This window comes from Elephantulus edwardii, unplaced genomic scaffold, assembly GCF_000299155.1.
Source record: "Elephantulus edwardii isolate Elephantulus edwardi_28Jun2011 unplaced genomic scaffold, EleEdw1.0 scaffold00163, whole genome shotgun sequence".
NCBI classification, from domain to species: domain Eukaryota; kingdom Metazoa; phylum Chordata; class Mammalia; order Macroscelidea; family Macroscelididae; genus Elephantulus; species Elephantulus edwardii.
Genome location: NW_006399913.1, coordinates 3,939,725 through 3,957,415, shown reverse-complemented (window position 1 = coordinate 3,957,415; position 17,691 = coordinate 3,939,725). Strand labels below are relative to the sequence as shown.

Sequence of the window (17,691 nt, the reverse complement as noted above, 5' to 3'; positions counted from 1 at the left end):
TCTCAATACTCTTCTCCAGCATCACAGCTCAAAGGCATCAATTCTCCTTCTGTCCTCCTTGGTCATTGTCCAACTCTCTGATGCATAACAAGTGATTGCAAAGACAATGTCCTGTATCAGACACACTTTAGTCTCCAGAGAGACACCATTGCTCTTTAGTACTTTGGAAAGGTCCCTAATAGCAGACTTTCCCATGGCAATGCGCCTTTTAATTTCCTGGCTACTGGGGCAATTTAATGGTACACACAAAAAATAATAAAATTTAAAAATTTTTTCTTTATTTAGAACATTAAAGAATATTTCCTTTACTTTTCAAAGAGAAGTGTGAATTGAGGGGGAGGGGTGGGTAAGGAGAAAAATGCAATAATGAATGAATGGGGGAAAATGTATTGATTTAATGAAAAACCAATAGCGTTCACTCAAATAATAATAAAAAGTCTTAAAAAGAAATCTTCTTTATTTTATAAAAAATTTTTGTTTGAGGATGGAAATTGTTTATCCATGTTTGTTCTTCCTTTTCTTTACTGCATCTTCTGTGCCTAGTGCATAAATGATTAGCATTCAATACATTTTTGTGAAGTAAGTAAATTAATTTTAATGTTCATTTCTCAGAAGTGGTAACTGAAATTTTTCAGGAGAATGCAGTTTTCTAACATCCATCAGCTTGTAAGTAACAAAATTGGAATTCGCATCTAGGCTTTCCTGACACAAAACACCAATTCTTTATTTCTGTGCCTATAGCTGGTTGGAGGAAAACTAGTGAGGCATTTCTCTATTGTGAGTATTTGTGTTGGCTTCTACAAAGTACAGTTGTTCTAGGGGTGAGAATATTAAACACAAACTAGTGTTGCTTTATTCTTATAGGGTAACATCTCCAAGTTTCCTGAAATTTGACAATGAAATGAAGCCCAAATCGTCTCCAGTCCCTGCTTGTAAGGATCATAATAGGGCAGGACAGGTACAGTATTCCAACAGAGAAGTCCTCTGACTTCTGTTTCTCAAAAAAGAGTTCTGGAAATAAGCACTCTTTATTAATTTTAATATATGGGTATGACTATAATACTCAGGACCCCAAAGTGATCCATCTAAGATCCATTCATTTGTCAAGATCTATTGGTTCCAAGAAATAAAATTGGGAATATATTTCTAATTTTTCATTGCTATTAGCATTGGAGAGTTGGACAATGAATAGGGTTGATAGAAAGAGAATTGATGCCTTTGAGCTGTGGTGCTGGAGAAGAGTGTTGAATATACCATGGACTGCTAGGAGAACAAACAGGTTTGTCCTGGAGAAGGTGAAGCCAGAATGCTCCTTGGAGTCAAGGATTTTGAAGCTTCATCTGACATACTTTGGGCATATTGCAAGAAGGGAATGGTCCTTGGAGAGGGACATCACAGGAGAGGAAGACCCTCAATGAGATGGATCGATTCTGTGACTGGAGTGGTAGCAATGAGTGTGTTTGAGACAGCAAGGTTGGCACAGGCTAGAACAGCATTTAGGGCTCTTATACATAGATTGGGTCGCTATGAGGCGCAGCACATAACAACAAGAACAGTGAACACTGAGTCATCTGCATAACACAGGTTATTGATGAGTCTCCCATTTTCCAAGATAATTTGCTCAGCATATCAATTAAACAGGTGTGGAGAGAGAATACAACCCTGACACACTCCCTTCCCAATTCCAAACCATGCAGTGCTCCCTTGCTCCATTGGCACAACACCCTCATGATCCAGGAATAGGTTCCACATGAGCACAATCAAGTGCTCTGGGACTCCTAGTCTTGTCAGTGTCAGCCACAACTTATTGTGATCCACACAGTCAAAGGCCTTTGCATAGTCAATAAAGCTGGAGTGCTCTTTAGAGGCAAGAATGATGAGGCTTCACCTCACATCCTTTGGACATGCTGCTAGAAGGTGCTATTCCTTGGAGAGGGTCATGATGGTGGAAAGGGCGGAGAGTTAGAGACGAAGAGGGAGACTATCAACTTGTTGGATTGACATGGTGACTGCTGCAATGGGCTGTTGTGTGTCAGGAAGTGTGAGGATGGCACAGGATAGAAGAGGGTTCAGATCTATTGTTCATAGTGTTGCTATGAGTCGTACTCGACTCAACAGCACCTAACAACAACAACATAAACACCGAGATCAAATAAGAGTGGAGTAAATCTTGAATATTTATCAGTCTTAGTCTTCAAAACAGAATTTTTCTAATTGTTACAATAATTGTTGTGTATTAATTTATAAGTTATGTTCTCTTATGAAGTATGTTTCTTTCTTTCTTACCTTTGGAGATTTAGTGAGAAATACTGAAGGGTGAAACTAAAGGTAAGAATTATTTTGTCCTAAAATTTGTGACTGTAGGAAATGTGCTATGTATGTTTGCAACGAATGCAAAGAAATTCTTCATCGTACTATGGTGAAGAGTGGAAAAAGAGAGAGAGAGAAGATGAGCGACTTTTACAGCAGTATCAGCTGATGAAGGAACAAGAAGCAATCTGCAGACAGCAGGTATTCTAACACCTCAATTAAAGTTTGCTCAGCATGATAAAGTAGAATGTGACTTATAAAACACTCACTTAAAATGTTCAATCATTTAGATGTACTACAACGTGTTTAATAATATACTTACTATTAGACTAAAAGTTAGGTTGTGTCCAACTTTATACTATTATTAAGCACTTCTCTTTCCCCCCTCCCCCCAATAGATAGAAAATACAGCTGCTAGAGAACAGAATCAGAAAAATGCTGCCTATAATCTTGGTGTTGCTGAAGCTATAAGAAACCACAAGAATGAGAAACCTGAATTTTATGTAAGAACACTTTTACAAATTTCAATTGCTAATGACCATCCCATCTGTGAACATTTACATTCATTCTCTGTACTACAACTTAAGTTACTTCATGAAGTAATATAGTTTAAAAGTAGGCTGTGCAAGGTTGAAACTTCCTTTGGCAAAGCAGGGATTTTCTGTCTAATATTTATCTCCACTGTTCATGTTCACAGCATAGAATCTATTAGTCACTCTAGGTCTTATTGTTTACAGTAATTCTGAACCAGAAACTGGAGCATATAGTGGAGAGTAGTTAACCAAAGTTTAGTCCCAGGAACAGTGATCAAAAGGGGAACTGAAGACTCTTCAAAATATATCTATGTACCACTAGTACTGGCATCACTGGGAACTTGCTTGAAATGATGCAGGATTAAGGCTTCCACAGTAAATTCTTACATAGCAATCTGCATTTGTAATGAGATCCCTAAGTGATTTTTGTTAATATTTGAGGATCCTTTCTTTATATCCTTTCTTTAATAATTTAGCATTTTCAACCCTTATACATCTACCTTTCGTATATTTCATCTCTCATACCACTGACATTCTAATAAAATCTGTTTTCTTTATCAATAAAATGATTCTGGTTTATTGAAGTATTTTTGGTTTGGGTGGATAGGAATAGGATGAATAATGCAATATTCCTTTTATAAAGAGGTAGGTAGTCTAGGAGAGGAGACAGATACGTAGGTAGATGACAGCATAGTATATAAATGTCATGGTAAAGATAGTTTTTATTATCTTTATCATGATAAAGATATGTTTTCTATTAAGGTGATATTTAGGTATGAGCTTTCTGTCTGTTGATTTTTAGATTAGGAGTATTACTGTCTACTTTGAGTTCCTGGCCAGATGTATCTGAATACATCTTAAACATCAACAAATTACAGAACTGTTCATTCTCCTCATAAACCTATTCTCCCAGGCTTTTCACTTAGTAAGTTCTCATCAGCAATCCAACTGAACAAACATAGATTTCTCTTTCCCCCTCTGCCACACACTAAACCTCAGGAAATCAGGTTTTTATTTAACATCCAAGATATATCCAAATATCTACTCACATTTCATCTAATTATTATTAGCTAATCCACACCATGTTAAAAGATCAAACTTCTATAATTACCCGACTTCTACCCACAATGAAATTCACTGCTTGCATTCCTTTCTCTGTGTGAAAAAGAAAACAAAATCTCCTACTGACTCAGAAAACTGAAAGGTCTAAATAATGAAATAGAGATTTGAACATAAAATTTCAAAAAGCAGCTCATGGTGGCCTTGTGGCAAGAAGCTGCACTGCAATCCCAAAGGTGAGTGGTTCGAATTCACCAGATGCTCCACTGGAGAAGAAGAGCAATCTCCTCCTGTGCCAGTCGAATCCTATTTGACACCACACACACACACACACACACACACACACACACACACACACGAACAGCTCAAGAAGACAAAGGAAAGTATTATAATAAAATGTGCATATATCTGGAGTTAAGAAGTAAAAAAGGAAGAGGATACTAGGTATTTCTCAAGCTGAATGAACAGAAGAAAAAAGTATTCAAGTCTTGTATTGCAATAAGGAAAGATTCTATAGGATAAATATTAAAGCAGGATGCATCAAAAGAAGACAGAAGGATTCACAGAGTATGAAAAAGAATTGGATAACATTGAACCATTTCAAGAAAGCAACAGATAGTAAGAAGCCAAAGGTACTAAAAGAAGAATTCCAGGATGCACTGAAGGCATTGGCAAGAAAATATGGATGCAGGGATTGATATGATGCCAATTGAGGTTTCAATAAACAGATGCAGCCTTGGACATGTTTACTTATATATGCCAAGAAATTTGGACGGTGGCTATTTGGCCACCTGACTGGAAGAGATCGTTATTTGTTCCCATTCTAAAAAGAAAAACAATGATTCACCAGAATGTAGAAATTATGGAACAATTTCATTATTATCACATACAAGTAAAATCTTGCTGATGATTATTTTTTTAAAAACCAAACACCAAAACACAAAACTGGAAAAGTACATCAACAATGAAATGCCGGAAAGTCAAGCTGGATTCAGAAGAGGCTACAGAATGAGGGATCATGCTGATGCCAGATGAATCTTACCTGAAAGTAGAGAATGGCAGAATAATGTTGGCTTGTGTTTTATTGAATGTACAAAGGTGTTTGACTGTTTGTATCATAGTAAATTGCTCTGAGAAGAATGGGAATCCCAGAATATTTGATTGTGCTAATGCAAAACCTATACTTGGACCAAGAGGCAGTTGTAAGAACAGAGCAAGGAGACATTGCCTGGTTAAAAATCAAGAAGGGGGCCCGTCAGGGATGTATTCTATCTCCCTACCTTTTCAATCTGTATGTAGAAGAGATTATCTGAGATGCTGGGCTGTACGAGGAGGAATGTGGCATCAGAATTGATAGAAGAGCCATCAACAACCTGCGTTATGCAGATGACACAACCCTGCTTGCTGAAACTGAGGAGGACCTGAAGCGCTTGCTGCAGAAGGTCAAGGACTGCAGCCTCCTATATGGATTGAAGCTCAACATCAAGAAAACGAAGATTCTCCCCACTGGGCCAATTGGCAGCATTAGTATGGATGGTGAAGAGATTGAGATAGTCAACAATTTTGTTTACTTGGATCCACAGTCAATACTCTTGGTAACAGCAGCCAGGAAATCAAGAGACAAATTGCATTGGGAAAGTCAGCTGTGAGGGACCTCTCAAGAGTACTGAAGTGCAACGACGTCAGGCTGGAGACTAAGGTGCACCTGATCCGGGCTTTGTTGTTGGTGTTGTTAAGTGCTGTCGAGTCGCAGGCGACTCATAGCGACCCTATGAAGGAGAGTCCTCGACACTTGGGTGCCTTTCATCCTCTCTCCAGGTTCATAGGGTTTCCAGAGGCAAGCTATTATGGAAGTGGATGCCACTCCTCCTTCTAAGGATCCGGGCTATAGCCTTCGCAATTAGGTGCTATGCATCAGAGAGTTGGACAGTGAATAGGGATGATAGAAAGAGAATTGATGCCTTTGAGTTGTGGTGCTGGAGAAGAGTGTTGAATATACTATGGACTGCTAGGAGAAAAAACAGGTTTGTCCTGGAGAAAGTGAAGCTGGACTGTTCCTTGGAGTCAAGGATTCTAAAGCTTTGTCTGACATACTTTGGGCATGTTGCAAGGAGGGACTGGTCCTTGGAGAGGGACATCATGTTTGGCAGAGTGGAGGTGTGGTGCAGGAGAGGAAGATCTTCGATGAGATGGTTCGATTCTGTGACTGGAGTGGTGGGAATGAGTGCGTTTGAGACGGCGAGGTCGGCACAGGATAGAATGGTGTTTGGGGCTCTTATATATAGGGTCGCTATGAGTCGCAAGCCACTTGATGGCACATAACAACAAAAAACAATATTATAGTAAATTATAGATAACATTGAGAGGAATCGGAGTTCTAGAACACTTAATTGTGTTTATGGAGAACCTGTACATTAACTAAGAAGTATTGTATTCATTTATCATACCTATTCATTTTGTAGGCCAGCAACTAGTCTGAGAAGCTGGACTACATGAAGAAGAATGTGGTATCATTACTGGAAGAAAACTCCTCAGTAACTGGCATTATGTAGATGACTAACCTTGCTGAAAGTGAAGAGGCTTTGAAGCCTTATTGAAGGAGATCAGAGAACATGGCCTCCAAAGAATATGGCCTCCAGTCTAGATTACACCTCAACATAAAGAAACAAAAATCCCCACTGGACCAATAAAAGTCATGATAAATGGAGAAATGGATGGAATTTTAAAATATGTTATTTTGTTTGTTTTTGTAATCAATATCCATAGAAGCAGCAGGCAAATCAAACAGCACATTGCATTGGCAAATTTGCTATTAAAGGCCTCTGTAAAGTGCTAAAGCGCAAGGATGTCAGTTTAAAGACTAAAGTATACATGATCCAAGCCATTATGTTTTCGGTTGCTTCATATGCATATTAAAGTTGGACAGTGAATAAAGAAAATAGAAGAACAGAAGCCTTTGAATATTGGTGAATATTGCATACACTACATTGTTGTTATGTGCCATTGAGTCAGCACCAACTTACAGTTAGCCCACAAGGGGGTTTGCAGAGGCTATAAATTACTCAAGAGGAGATTGTTCATCTTTCTCTTATGGAGCCATTTGTTGGATTTCAACTGTAAGCCTTTGGGTTGGTAGTGAAATTCCTTACCACTAAGCCACTAGAGCTCCCTTTGAATGATTGTGCTCGACAGAACAGAGGAAGGAGACACTGCATGGTTCAAAATCCAGAAGGGTATCCACTAAGTACATAGTCTGTCTCCATACCTTTTCAATCTATATGCAGAACAGATCATCCAGGATGCTGGGCTGTATGAGGAGGAATGTGGTATCAGGATTGGAGGATGATTAATAAACAGCCTGTGTTATGCAGATGATACAACCCTGTTTGCTCAAACTGAGGAAGACCAGAAGTGCTTGCTACAGAAGGTCAAAGACTGCAGCCTTCAATATGGATTGAAGATCAAAATCAAGAAAACAGATTATCACCACTGGGCCAGTTGGCAACATCATTATGAATAGTGAAGGGACTGAGATTGTTAACAGCTTTACTTTGCTTGGCTCTGCAATTAACACAGTCTTGGTACCAGAGCCAGGAAATCAAGAGACAAATTGCATTGGGAAAGTCAGCTGTCAGGAACCTCTCTAGAGTACTGAAGAGCAATGATGTCAGATTGGAGACTAAGGTGCACCTGATCTAGGCCATAGTCTTCACATTTATGTGCTGTGCATCAGAGAGCTGGACAATGACTTGGGATGATAGAAAGAGAATTGATGCCTTTGAGCTGTGGTGCTGGAGAAGAGTGTTGAATATATCATGGACTGCTAGGAGAACAAACACGTTCATCTTGGAGAGGGTGAAGCCGGAATGCACCTTGGACTAAAAAATTCTGAAGCTTTGTCTGACATAATTTGGCATATTGCAAGGAGGGAGTGTTCCTTGGAGAGGGACATCATATTTGGGAAGGTGGAGGGACAGCGCAAGAGAGGAAGACCCCCGATGAGATGGATCTACTCAGTGACTGGGGAAGTGGGAGTACGTGTGTCAGAGATAGTAAGGTTGGCACAGGATAGAGCAGGGTTTAGGGCCCTTGTACACAGGGTCACTATGAGTTGCAAGTGACCCAGTGGCACAAAACAACAACCCCTAAAAATAAAATTTGTCTTTGAAGAAGTCAGGTGCTTTTTAGAGGCAAGGATGGTGAAACATTGTCTTGTATACATTGAAATATTGTCAGGAGGAGACAGTTCTTGGGAAAGTATATCTTGGAAAAGAAGATGATAAGCAAAGAAGAGGGAAACTGTCAATGATGAGTTGCAACAATGTACTTAAGGCTTAAGATTGTGAAGATAGGAAGGTTTTAATCTGTTTTACATAGGGTTGCCGTGAGTTGGAGCGAACTCAACAGCACCTAACAAAGTTCTCAAATAAGGAGACTTGATATTACCATTTGTCACATGTAGTTTATCTTAACTTTAGATCTAATTTAGACAACTGATGTTTGCTGGTTGTCGTTATCGGAAAGAAAACAGAATTTCAGCTTCTGGTAAGGTGAAAGATAGCAGCACAGACCCTGTTCAGTTAAAACTCTGCTAAGTGACAAAACGACTATGAGATATCATCTCACCCCAGTAAGAATAGCAAAATTTAACAAAACAGCAAGCAACAGATGCTGACGAGGTTGTGGAGAAACTGGAACCCTTATTCACTGTTGGTGGGAGTGTAAAATGGTGCAACCACTGTGGAAAGTGGTGTGGTGCTTTCTCAAGAAGTTGCAAATAAAGATACCATTTGACCCAGCAATTCCACTACTGTGAATATACCCTAAAGAGACCATAACTGACATCCAAGCAGATTTATGCACACCCATGTTTATCGTGGCTTTATTCACAATAGCAAGGAGTTGGAAACAACTCAAGTGCCCATCATCAAATGAATGGATAGAGAAGCTGTGGTATATTCACACAATGGAATATTATGCTGCATTGAAAAACAAGGAACTCATGCAATGTTATTCAAAATGGTTGACCCTGGAGGACATTATGCTGAGTGAAATATCTCAGTCACAAAAGGACAAATACTACATGGTGCCACTGTTGTAGAATGAGACTGACATCAGGGTTGGGGTAAGACTGAGAAAAACTGCATAAATTATGTATACTGCATTGAAACAGATGAGGGAGAGAACAGTTTAAAATATATGATAGGGTATTATGGTTATCTCAAGAGTCCAGAATTAAAGTTGCATAGTGTAGTGTACTTGGGCGGTGGGGGGTGGGGCACAGGGGGACTGTAATACCAATGAAATAATTTTTCTTTTACTTTTCAAAGAGAGGAGCGAACTGGAGGGGGAGGGGTGGGCAGGGAGAAAAATGCAACAATGAATGAATGGAAATTCAAAATCTCTGTAAATGTTCATTAAAATTAATAAAATAAAATTAAATAAAAAACTCTGCTGAGTGAAATATCTCAGTCACAGAAAGACAAATTCTAAATAAGGATCAATATGGGGCAGAGAGAGAGCAGGAAGAGAGTGGATAGATAATGAATACTACACTGGAATGAGTGAAAGGAAGGAAAATCTGAAGGAAATATTTGATTAGAAATTAAGTGTATAACAATTAACGGCCCAGAACAGGGCACACATTACAAAGAGGATTGGGGAAAGTTGAGTAGGAAAACATACATGAATGAATAAATGAAAACTCATCTTTTTGTGGGCTTTCACTAAAATAAAAAAAATTTAAAACACACCAAAAAAACAAAGAGAACAAATATGGATGATAATTCTGGTAACACCGACAGACTACAGAATTATAAACAGCATAATACAGCTATTTTTATTGGCTGCCTGGTTGGTATGAGAACTCAGGACTATAGTGGTGTCTATGTCAGTAGCTGGCTGATGACCAGAAAGGTGTGATTATCCCTCTTGTTCCCTGTACCTTTTCCAGATTAGAGGAGTGACTTTCCCACTGGCTTTCCCAACCATCAGTACACATTGGGTGACTAGTTGGTTGGCAATGTTCTTCTGGCTCATTCCATCTCCACCTACTGTCAGGAAAAAGAAGGAAAGAAAATGACGAAAGCATAAGGATTATGTGGGACAACGTCTAGAGGAAAAAATGTGCAGTTGGAATACCAAAACAGGAAAACACACACAAAAAATCATTGAAGATTTGCTGGAAGAACTTTTTCCAATATTATGAAAAATTCTTATTGTTGTATACCATAGATAGAGATGGAACTGATTCATAGCTGACTCTCTGGTTTTCAGAGGCAGTTAATTGCAAAGAGAAGATTGCCCATCTTCCTGTGGAACAGCTGGTGGCCTCAAACCACATGCTTTCAGGATTGCAATGCAATTTCTTACCATTAGGCCACCAGAGCTCTAACAGCTAACTTGGCTCCACAGCAACCACTCTTGGTACTAGCAGCCAGGAAATCAAAAGATGAACTGCATTTAGAAAGTCTGCTGTCAGGGACCTCTCTTGAGTACTGAAGAGCAATGATGCCAGTCTAGAGACCAATGTGTGCGTGATCCCGGCCATGATCTTTGCAGTTACTTGCTATGCATCAGAGAGCTGGACAATGTCTAGGGATGATAGAAGGAAAATTGATGCCATTGAGCTGTGTTGCTGGAGAAGAGATTGAATATACCATGGATTGCTAGGAAAACAAACAGGTTTGTTCTGGAGAGGGTTAGACCAGGATTTTCCTTGGAGGCAAGGATTCTGAAGCTTCGTCTGACATACTTTGGGCACATTTCAAGGAGAGACCAGTCCTTGGAGAAGGAAATCATGCTTGGGAGTATAGAGCGACAGTGTAAGAAAGTAAGACCTTCAATGAGCTGGATTGACTCAGTGACTGGGGTAGGGGAGGTAGGTGTGTCAGAGACAATATGGTTGGCACAGGATAGGGCAGGGCTCAGAGCTGTTGTACATAGGGTCGCTATGAGTCATGAGTGACTTAATGGCACATAACAACAATGAAAAATTAGAAAATATACATTCAAGAAGTTGAGCAAACCACAATCAAGATAGGCCCCAAAAGAAAAACACTAAGACATATCATCATAAAATTATCCAGAATCAAAGACAAAGTAAGAATACTGAAAGCAGCTCACAAAAAAGTTATTATGTATAAAGGAGAACCAGTGAGAATAAGGTCTGATTTTCCAGCAGAAACCTTGCAGTCGTGGAAGCCCAAAATCTCTGTAAATGTTTATGAAAATTAATAAAATATAATTATAGGAAAAAAAAAACAAACAAACAAAAAAAAACAAGAGCAACATACTAAAATCAATTGGATTTCTCTACAGTGCCAAAAAGAATACAGAACTGGAGTTACTTATATAGGAGAATCAATAAGACTAAACATGTATTTCTCAACTGGAAAAAAAAAAAAAGAAGGCAATGGGATGATATATCTAAAACTCTGATAGAAATTTCCAGACAAGACTTCTAGGTCCAGCACAATATTCCTTCAAATATGATGGTGAAATAAACATTTCCAGATAAACAGAAACAAATGAATTTGTGAAAACTATAAATCAACCTTTTAAAAAGTGCTTAAGGTCAATGGTGACAGACAATAATAACCCAAAATTAACATACAAGACAACATTATTCAGAAACTGACCTGGACATAGTAAAATGAAAGACAACGTACGGTAAGAGGTTGTGCAGACTATGTAATTAATTAACTAGACTAATCTATTGTAACTAATGTAATAGAAAGTACACAAAATAAAATTATCATTACAATCCTATAAAGCCTTTGAGCTGTGATTTTGGAGAAGAACACTGAACATCCTATGGATGGCCAAGAGAATGAACAGATATACCTTGGAGAGGTTAAAGCTAGAGTGCTCTTTGGAAGCAAGAATGATGAAGCTTCACCTCACATACTTCGGGCATGTCGCTTCTACGAGGGACTATTCCTTGTACAAGGACATGATGCTGGGAAGGGTGGAGGACTGGTGAAGGAGAGGAAGACCTTCACTAGGTATGTTGACATGGTGACTGCTGGAATGGGCTCTTGTGTGTCAGGAAGTATGGCCCACAATAGAGCAGGGTTCAGATCTTTTGTTCACAGGGTTGCTATGAGTCGTACTCAACATGAGGACACCTAACAACAACATCAATAAAAGAAAATGTATATGGTGAAATGTAGAACCAATATGATTTATAAAATGCTCAGATAAAAAAGAGAACAAATAAAAACCCAAACTGATTGAGAAATAGAAATACACAAAATATAATAAACATGTGACTAAATAAATAGTCATGGGTATCTGTCTGTAAATGAGGAAAAATACAATGCAAAGAGGGATTAAGAAGTGTGGTTAGGGAAATGTAGTTAATAGAGTTGCCAGGAGTTAGAAATCTCCTGTAATGAGGTTTTTTCACCTCAACTCTAGCCGTTCCTTTTGTTGAGGACTGGGCAAGGAGTAGAAATGAATGAATATATTCTGATTGATAATAGACTTTGGATTTTTTGGTTCTTTTTGATTTTTTGGTATTCTAGCATAAATTAATTACTTTTATTTTATTCTAGAAATCCTACATATTTTATAATCGGCCACTCAGTTCTGAGATTAAGGCTGGTAAGCAAGAGGAATATTCTCAAAGTCTCCTGAAACAAATTAATAACCAACGGGAAAAAGAAACAAAGCAAAGACAAAATGAAGACTTGATGGACCACCTAGAGCAAGTGCAGCTCACAGAGGAGTGAGTCCAGCTAGATGTGCTCTGAAAAGAAAATCTCAGAATTTTTATTTGAATGAATGCTATGATTGATGTAGTATTGGTAGTTTTCTTAGCACCACCTAACCAACCAACCAACCAACCAACCAACCAACCAACCAACCAACCAACCAAATCAACCAGAGCATCCCAGCTAGCAATTCATCCAAGAGCATAATGTTAGTTAGAACAATCCATCACATTATAATTATGGTTATAATAATGACTGCTAATCTTTACTGTTACTTCTGAGTATCATTTTATATTGTCTTACTAATATTGAGGGAGTTCTAGCAGCCTAGCGGTAAGAAGTTGTGCTGCCACCCCAAAGGTATACAGTTTGTATTCACCAGATGCTCCACAGAGGAAAGAGGAACAGTCTCCTCCCATGCAATTTACAGCATCTGAGAATTCACTGGATGGCCACCTGTGGGCCAATTCTGATTCCATGGCACATGACAACCTACTAATGTGGAGGAAGGGTCTTATCTTCAGCTGGCATCATTATCAGCTATTCAAGGTGATCTCCAGGCATTGCTAAAGGTTTAGTAAAATTGTATATTTCCTGTGGAACCCAAGGGAAGAATGTATTAGAGACCCAAGGGATCTGTAATCAGAGAATAAAAAGCCTTGTAAAGTGAATTTCCTCCTGCTCATACTCACAGCTCCCTAGTTGACATTGTCTTTATCCAAGCTTAGGTTTACATAAATGTTCATCTCAAAGCAAGATTCTTATGAAAGAGATATTTATTAGTCTGCTTGGGCTATCTAAGGCCTGAGATAGGACCAGGGCCACACAATTCTAATGTGCCTAACGGGACCCACACTTCTGGGTCAGGAAAACAGCTAAGTAATCTATTATAGTGTGAACAGAGATTCCTAAAACAAATAATAAGCTTTTCTGTGACCCAATCATTTTCTCTCTGTGAAATTCTATGTTCTATTATATACCTTTATAAATCATATAGAATCCTTGAATATTAAAAGGCAATAGAATCTAAATGTCATAAAGGAGATCACTTTGTAAGTACGGATGAGTCACTTTCTAGAATGAATTAGTTTTTTGCATTATACTTTTTACAAAGAAGTTTTAATTGATATTTTAACAAAAGTTTACAGAAAACTTGGATTTCCATTCATTGACTGTTGCACATTTTCCTGCTTTCTACCTCCATTTTACTTTTTGCTTTAAAAAGATTATTTCATTATTGCATAATTCCCTCCTCCCCTCCATTCTACCTTGCTATGTGCTACTCATTCTGGACTGTTGCCCTGCAAATAATACCCAATCATATATTATTTTCAGACAGCTCTTTACCTCGTCTATTTAAATGCAATGTTCATTATTTATCCCCTTTTAGTCTCCTCTCAACTCCCATGTCAGTCCTGTTTTATAACAGTGGCAATATCCAGTATTTGTCAAAAGTATTTGTGGCTAAGATATTTCACTCAGCATAATGTCCTCCAGGGTCACCCATTTTGTAGAATATTTTATGAGTTCCTTGTTTTTCAGCACTGCATAGTATTCCTTTGTGTGAATGAATATACCACAGCTTCTTTATCCATTCATTTGTTGATGGGGGCTTTATACATGTTTTAAAACTTTGTTTCAAATTTTATTCTCAGGCTTCTTTAACTTATTTAGCTGAAAAGAATGAATAATATTTAAGCAGAAACTGAAAAGAGTTGCAAGGTCCAAAAGGCTTGTTGGGCTTAAACATATGAGAGATCTAGATTTTATCAGATCCATATACAAAACAATTTTAAAAAACAGTCATAATATAAAATAGCAGCTCCAAGTAACTTCGTCACATTTTATCTTCTTCAGAAGTTGACTCAAATCAGTTGGCTTCATTCTTTGAAGCCTCATCAGAATTCTCCACAAGATCTGGAACTTCATCATCACCATCTTCTCCAGCAGCAAGTGGTGCCTGTCCATCCACAGATGGTTTGGGCAGGACGTCAGCCAGTTGTCTTAAACTGCTCAGACTATCTGTACCACGCTGGTTTAAGATGCTGGTTAACATTTCTGTCAGCTGCTTTGTCTCAGCATGGCCAGTAATGGTGAAAGTATTTGCTGCCAGAAATGCCTGAACTGATTATTTGAGTGGATCACCGTCCCTTGATTTGTAAACATATTCACCTCTTCAATACCTGAGATACTGCTTACCCCTAATTTCTTTAAGGAGAACTGAAGTTTTTTGTCATCCTCTGTAGCTGTTCTATGAACCATCTTCTTTCTATGTGTGGTTCCTTTTCCACCAATGTGCACTCGTGCCTGCAGTTTGGCACGTTTCTCTTGATTCATGATCGTTTCTTTCATCTTGTCAGAGAGGAAATGGGGCTGCACAGGGGACGAGGGCTGGCACTCAGGGGATCTTTTGGCAGACCAGTGGAGATAGGCTGTACACGAGGGGATGCAAGATGGCAGCTTGCTTTAAACCTTTTTTAAAGCATGTAGAATCGAGATGTGTGCTTTGTCTTATTAGTATTTTGTGTGGATAATTTGGTTGATCACCTGCATATACCTGTCTTGTATGTGCAGTGTTTAACATATTGACACTAGCCCATGAATTCATACTCCACTTTAAGTATTATAAAAAAAACACATTTTTTTTTTATAAAGAGTTCTGGTAGCCTAGTGGATAAGAAGTTGGGCTGCCAACCCAAAGTTAAATGGATCACATTCACCAACTTCTCTGAGGGAGAAAACTCTCTTCTAAATTTATAGTTTCTGGAAATCCTCTGAAAGGTTAATTATGAGTCAGTTTTGACTTGACAACAGTAGATTTGGGTTTTGGTTTGTTGGTTTGGGGTTTTTTTTTTAAGCAATTTTAGATTTACAGAAAAATTATATAGAAAATACAGAATTCCATTTACTTCCTCTCCTCGTGAAGGCTGTTTTGACCTATTAATATCTTGCATTTGTGTGCAATATTTTTTGCAACTGATGAACCAACATTGATACATTATTATTAAATAAGGGAGCTCTGATGGTAAGAGGCCTAATGGTAAGAAGCTGCACTGCAATCCCAAAGGCATTGTAGTTCAAATCCCCCACTGTAGAAGGATGGGTAGTCTCTTCCCATGTGATTAATTGCCTCTGGAGGGTCCTCTGTGAGTCAGTTTTGACTTGATGGCCCACAACAAACAAAATGATTATTAACTAAGGGGTCCAGTGGTAGAATTCTTAGCTTCCATTCAAGAATTTTCATTCCAGATTTGATTCCTTCCTAGATTTGATTCCTGGCCAATCCACCTCAAGTGGGGTCAACATTTGTCTGTCATTGGAGGTTTAGGTGTTGTTGAACAAGTTTCAAAGGAAACTTCCAAGGCAAGACAGACAGAAGAGAAGAACTTGTGATCCAATTCCTAAACTCAGCCCATGAAACCCTACAGGTTACAGTGTTCTGACCCTGTTGTTTGTTGGCTTGCTATGAGTCAACCAACTTAATGGCAGCTGAAAGCAGAAGAATATTATTAAGTATAGTCCATAATTCCCAGTAGGGTTCCCACTTGTGTTGTACCACCCTATGGCTTTTCACAAATGTGCAATGTAATATATGCCATCATCTTAAAAATGTGTGCCCTCCCTAGTCATTCTTCTTCCTATCTTCTAACATCCTATGGATTCAAATGATGTTTCCTTTTAGAAATGAAATCTACCAGAAGGAAATATCAATTTGTGTTGACCTGACTTTTATTCTTATAAAAATAAGAAAGTGTTTATAAACACTCACTAGACATATTTTGATGATGTTAATCACTAAAGATTCTATTCAAACTCTGCCTCTTCCTTCTTAACTGCCATTCTCAACCACCAGACTTGCTGCACAAAGAGCCAAATATCTGAAAGATAAGATGGAAGAATCTCAGTGTTACAAGAGAGCTTTGGATGCACAGGTAAAGGAAAGTTATTATTTTTAAATTACCTGGTCCTCCAATCCCATTCTGAAAAGACATATAGTTACTGTAATGCTATGAATGCCATCATGTGTTAGCCATTTAGTGAGGTAGTCGCTGTTTTCTTGCTAAAGATGTTGGTACTTTACTATACTACAGAGTTGTGTACAAAATTTATTTTCTGGTATAATCTTCATTATGGACATTCCTGTTTCAGATAAAGAAAAAATCCCAGCTACTCCCTGCTTTTGAGCCAGACTCTTCAGAACCCCTTTTTGGTAAGGAAGACGGTGAAGTGATGATGGGGAAATTTGATCAAGAACAGAATTGCATGAAGCACCAGTTGGAGGCAGCTGCGAGCCGCAAGAGGAGGGACATTCTGAACCACCTGGTAGATCAGAGACAGGATTTGCAAATGTTGGAAAGGACGCGCAAAAAGTAAGAACATATCTCATCTTTCCTCTCTCTTCTCCTTTTCTTTCTAGGTCCTCCCTTCTTTCCTCTTCTTCCTTTCCCTCTCCTTTTCATTTCTATCTCTTTCATAGTAGCACCTTAATGAGCTATGTACGAGACATTATTCTTAGTTCACTATATGCTTCACCTTGTTTCATTCTCACAATTCATGCTATGAAAAAGTTTATCCTCATACAAGCACACCCACCCACACACTCATATCCACACCCCCCCACACCTACACTCACACCCACACACACCCTCGTGCCCTTTTTCTTCCTTTAGCTATCTCCCCATATTTACTCTCTACTTTTAAGGATAACTCCTCAAAAAGTCCACATCAGGCACTATCCAATACAACTACAATGTGAGTCATACAGGTACTTTAAACTTTTCTAATAACCCCAAAAAGAAAAGTAAACAGAAACAGATAAAAATTATTTTTCAGTTTGAACTTAAAAAATAAGGAAACAATTTGAACTTGATAATTTTATTAATTAAGGGATTAGTATACTTCTATACTATTTAATTCCCTGTACTTTTGAGGGAGCTCTGTTGGCTTAGTGGTAAAGATTTGTGCTGCCAGCCCAAAGGCCCGGAAGTTCAAGTCCACCCAGCAGCTCCAACAAGAAAGATGGCCATTGTCCTCCAGTGCAGTTTATTATCTCTGAAAATCTGCTGGAGGGT

General features: G+C 38.5%; 1 protein-coding gene and 1 pseudogene across 2 annotated transcripts in view; one reads left to right on the top strand and one right to left on the bottom strand.

Annotated features, from left to right (window-relative positions):
• The window catches only part of CCDC81 (coiled-coil domain containing 81), a 55,360-nt gene that overhangs the window by 32,642 nt on the left and 5,027 nt on the right, over positions 1-17,691 (top strand). For both annotated transcript variants that reach the window (XM_006895260.1, XM_006895259.1), the window contains 6 exons: positions 865-958; positions 2,365-2,511; positions 2,709-2,813; positions 12,461-12,633; positions 16,473-16,551; positions 16,769-16,989. In XM_006895260.1, coding sequence (XP_006895322.1) covers positions 865-958; positions 2,365-2,511; positions 2,709-2,813; positions 12,461-12,633; positions 16,473-16,551; positions 16,769-16,989 — 819 coding nt within the window. The remainder of the gene's footprint in view (positions 1-864; positions 959-2,364; positions 2,512-2,708; positions 2,814-12,460; positions 12,634-16,472; positions 16,552-16,768; positions 16,990-17,691) is intronic.
• On the bottom strand, positions 14,490-14,971 carry LOC102845486 (annotated as a pseudogene).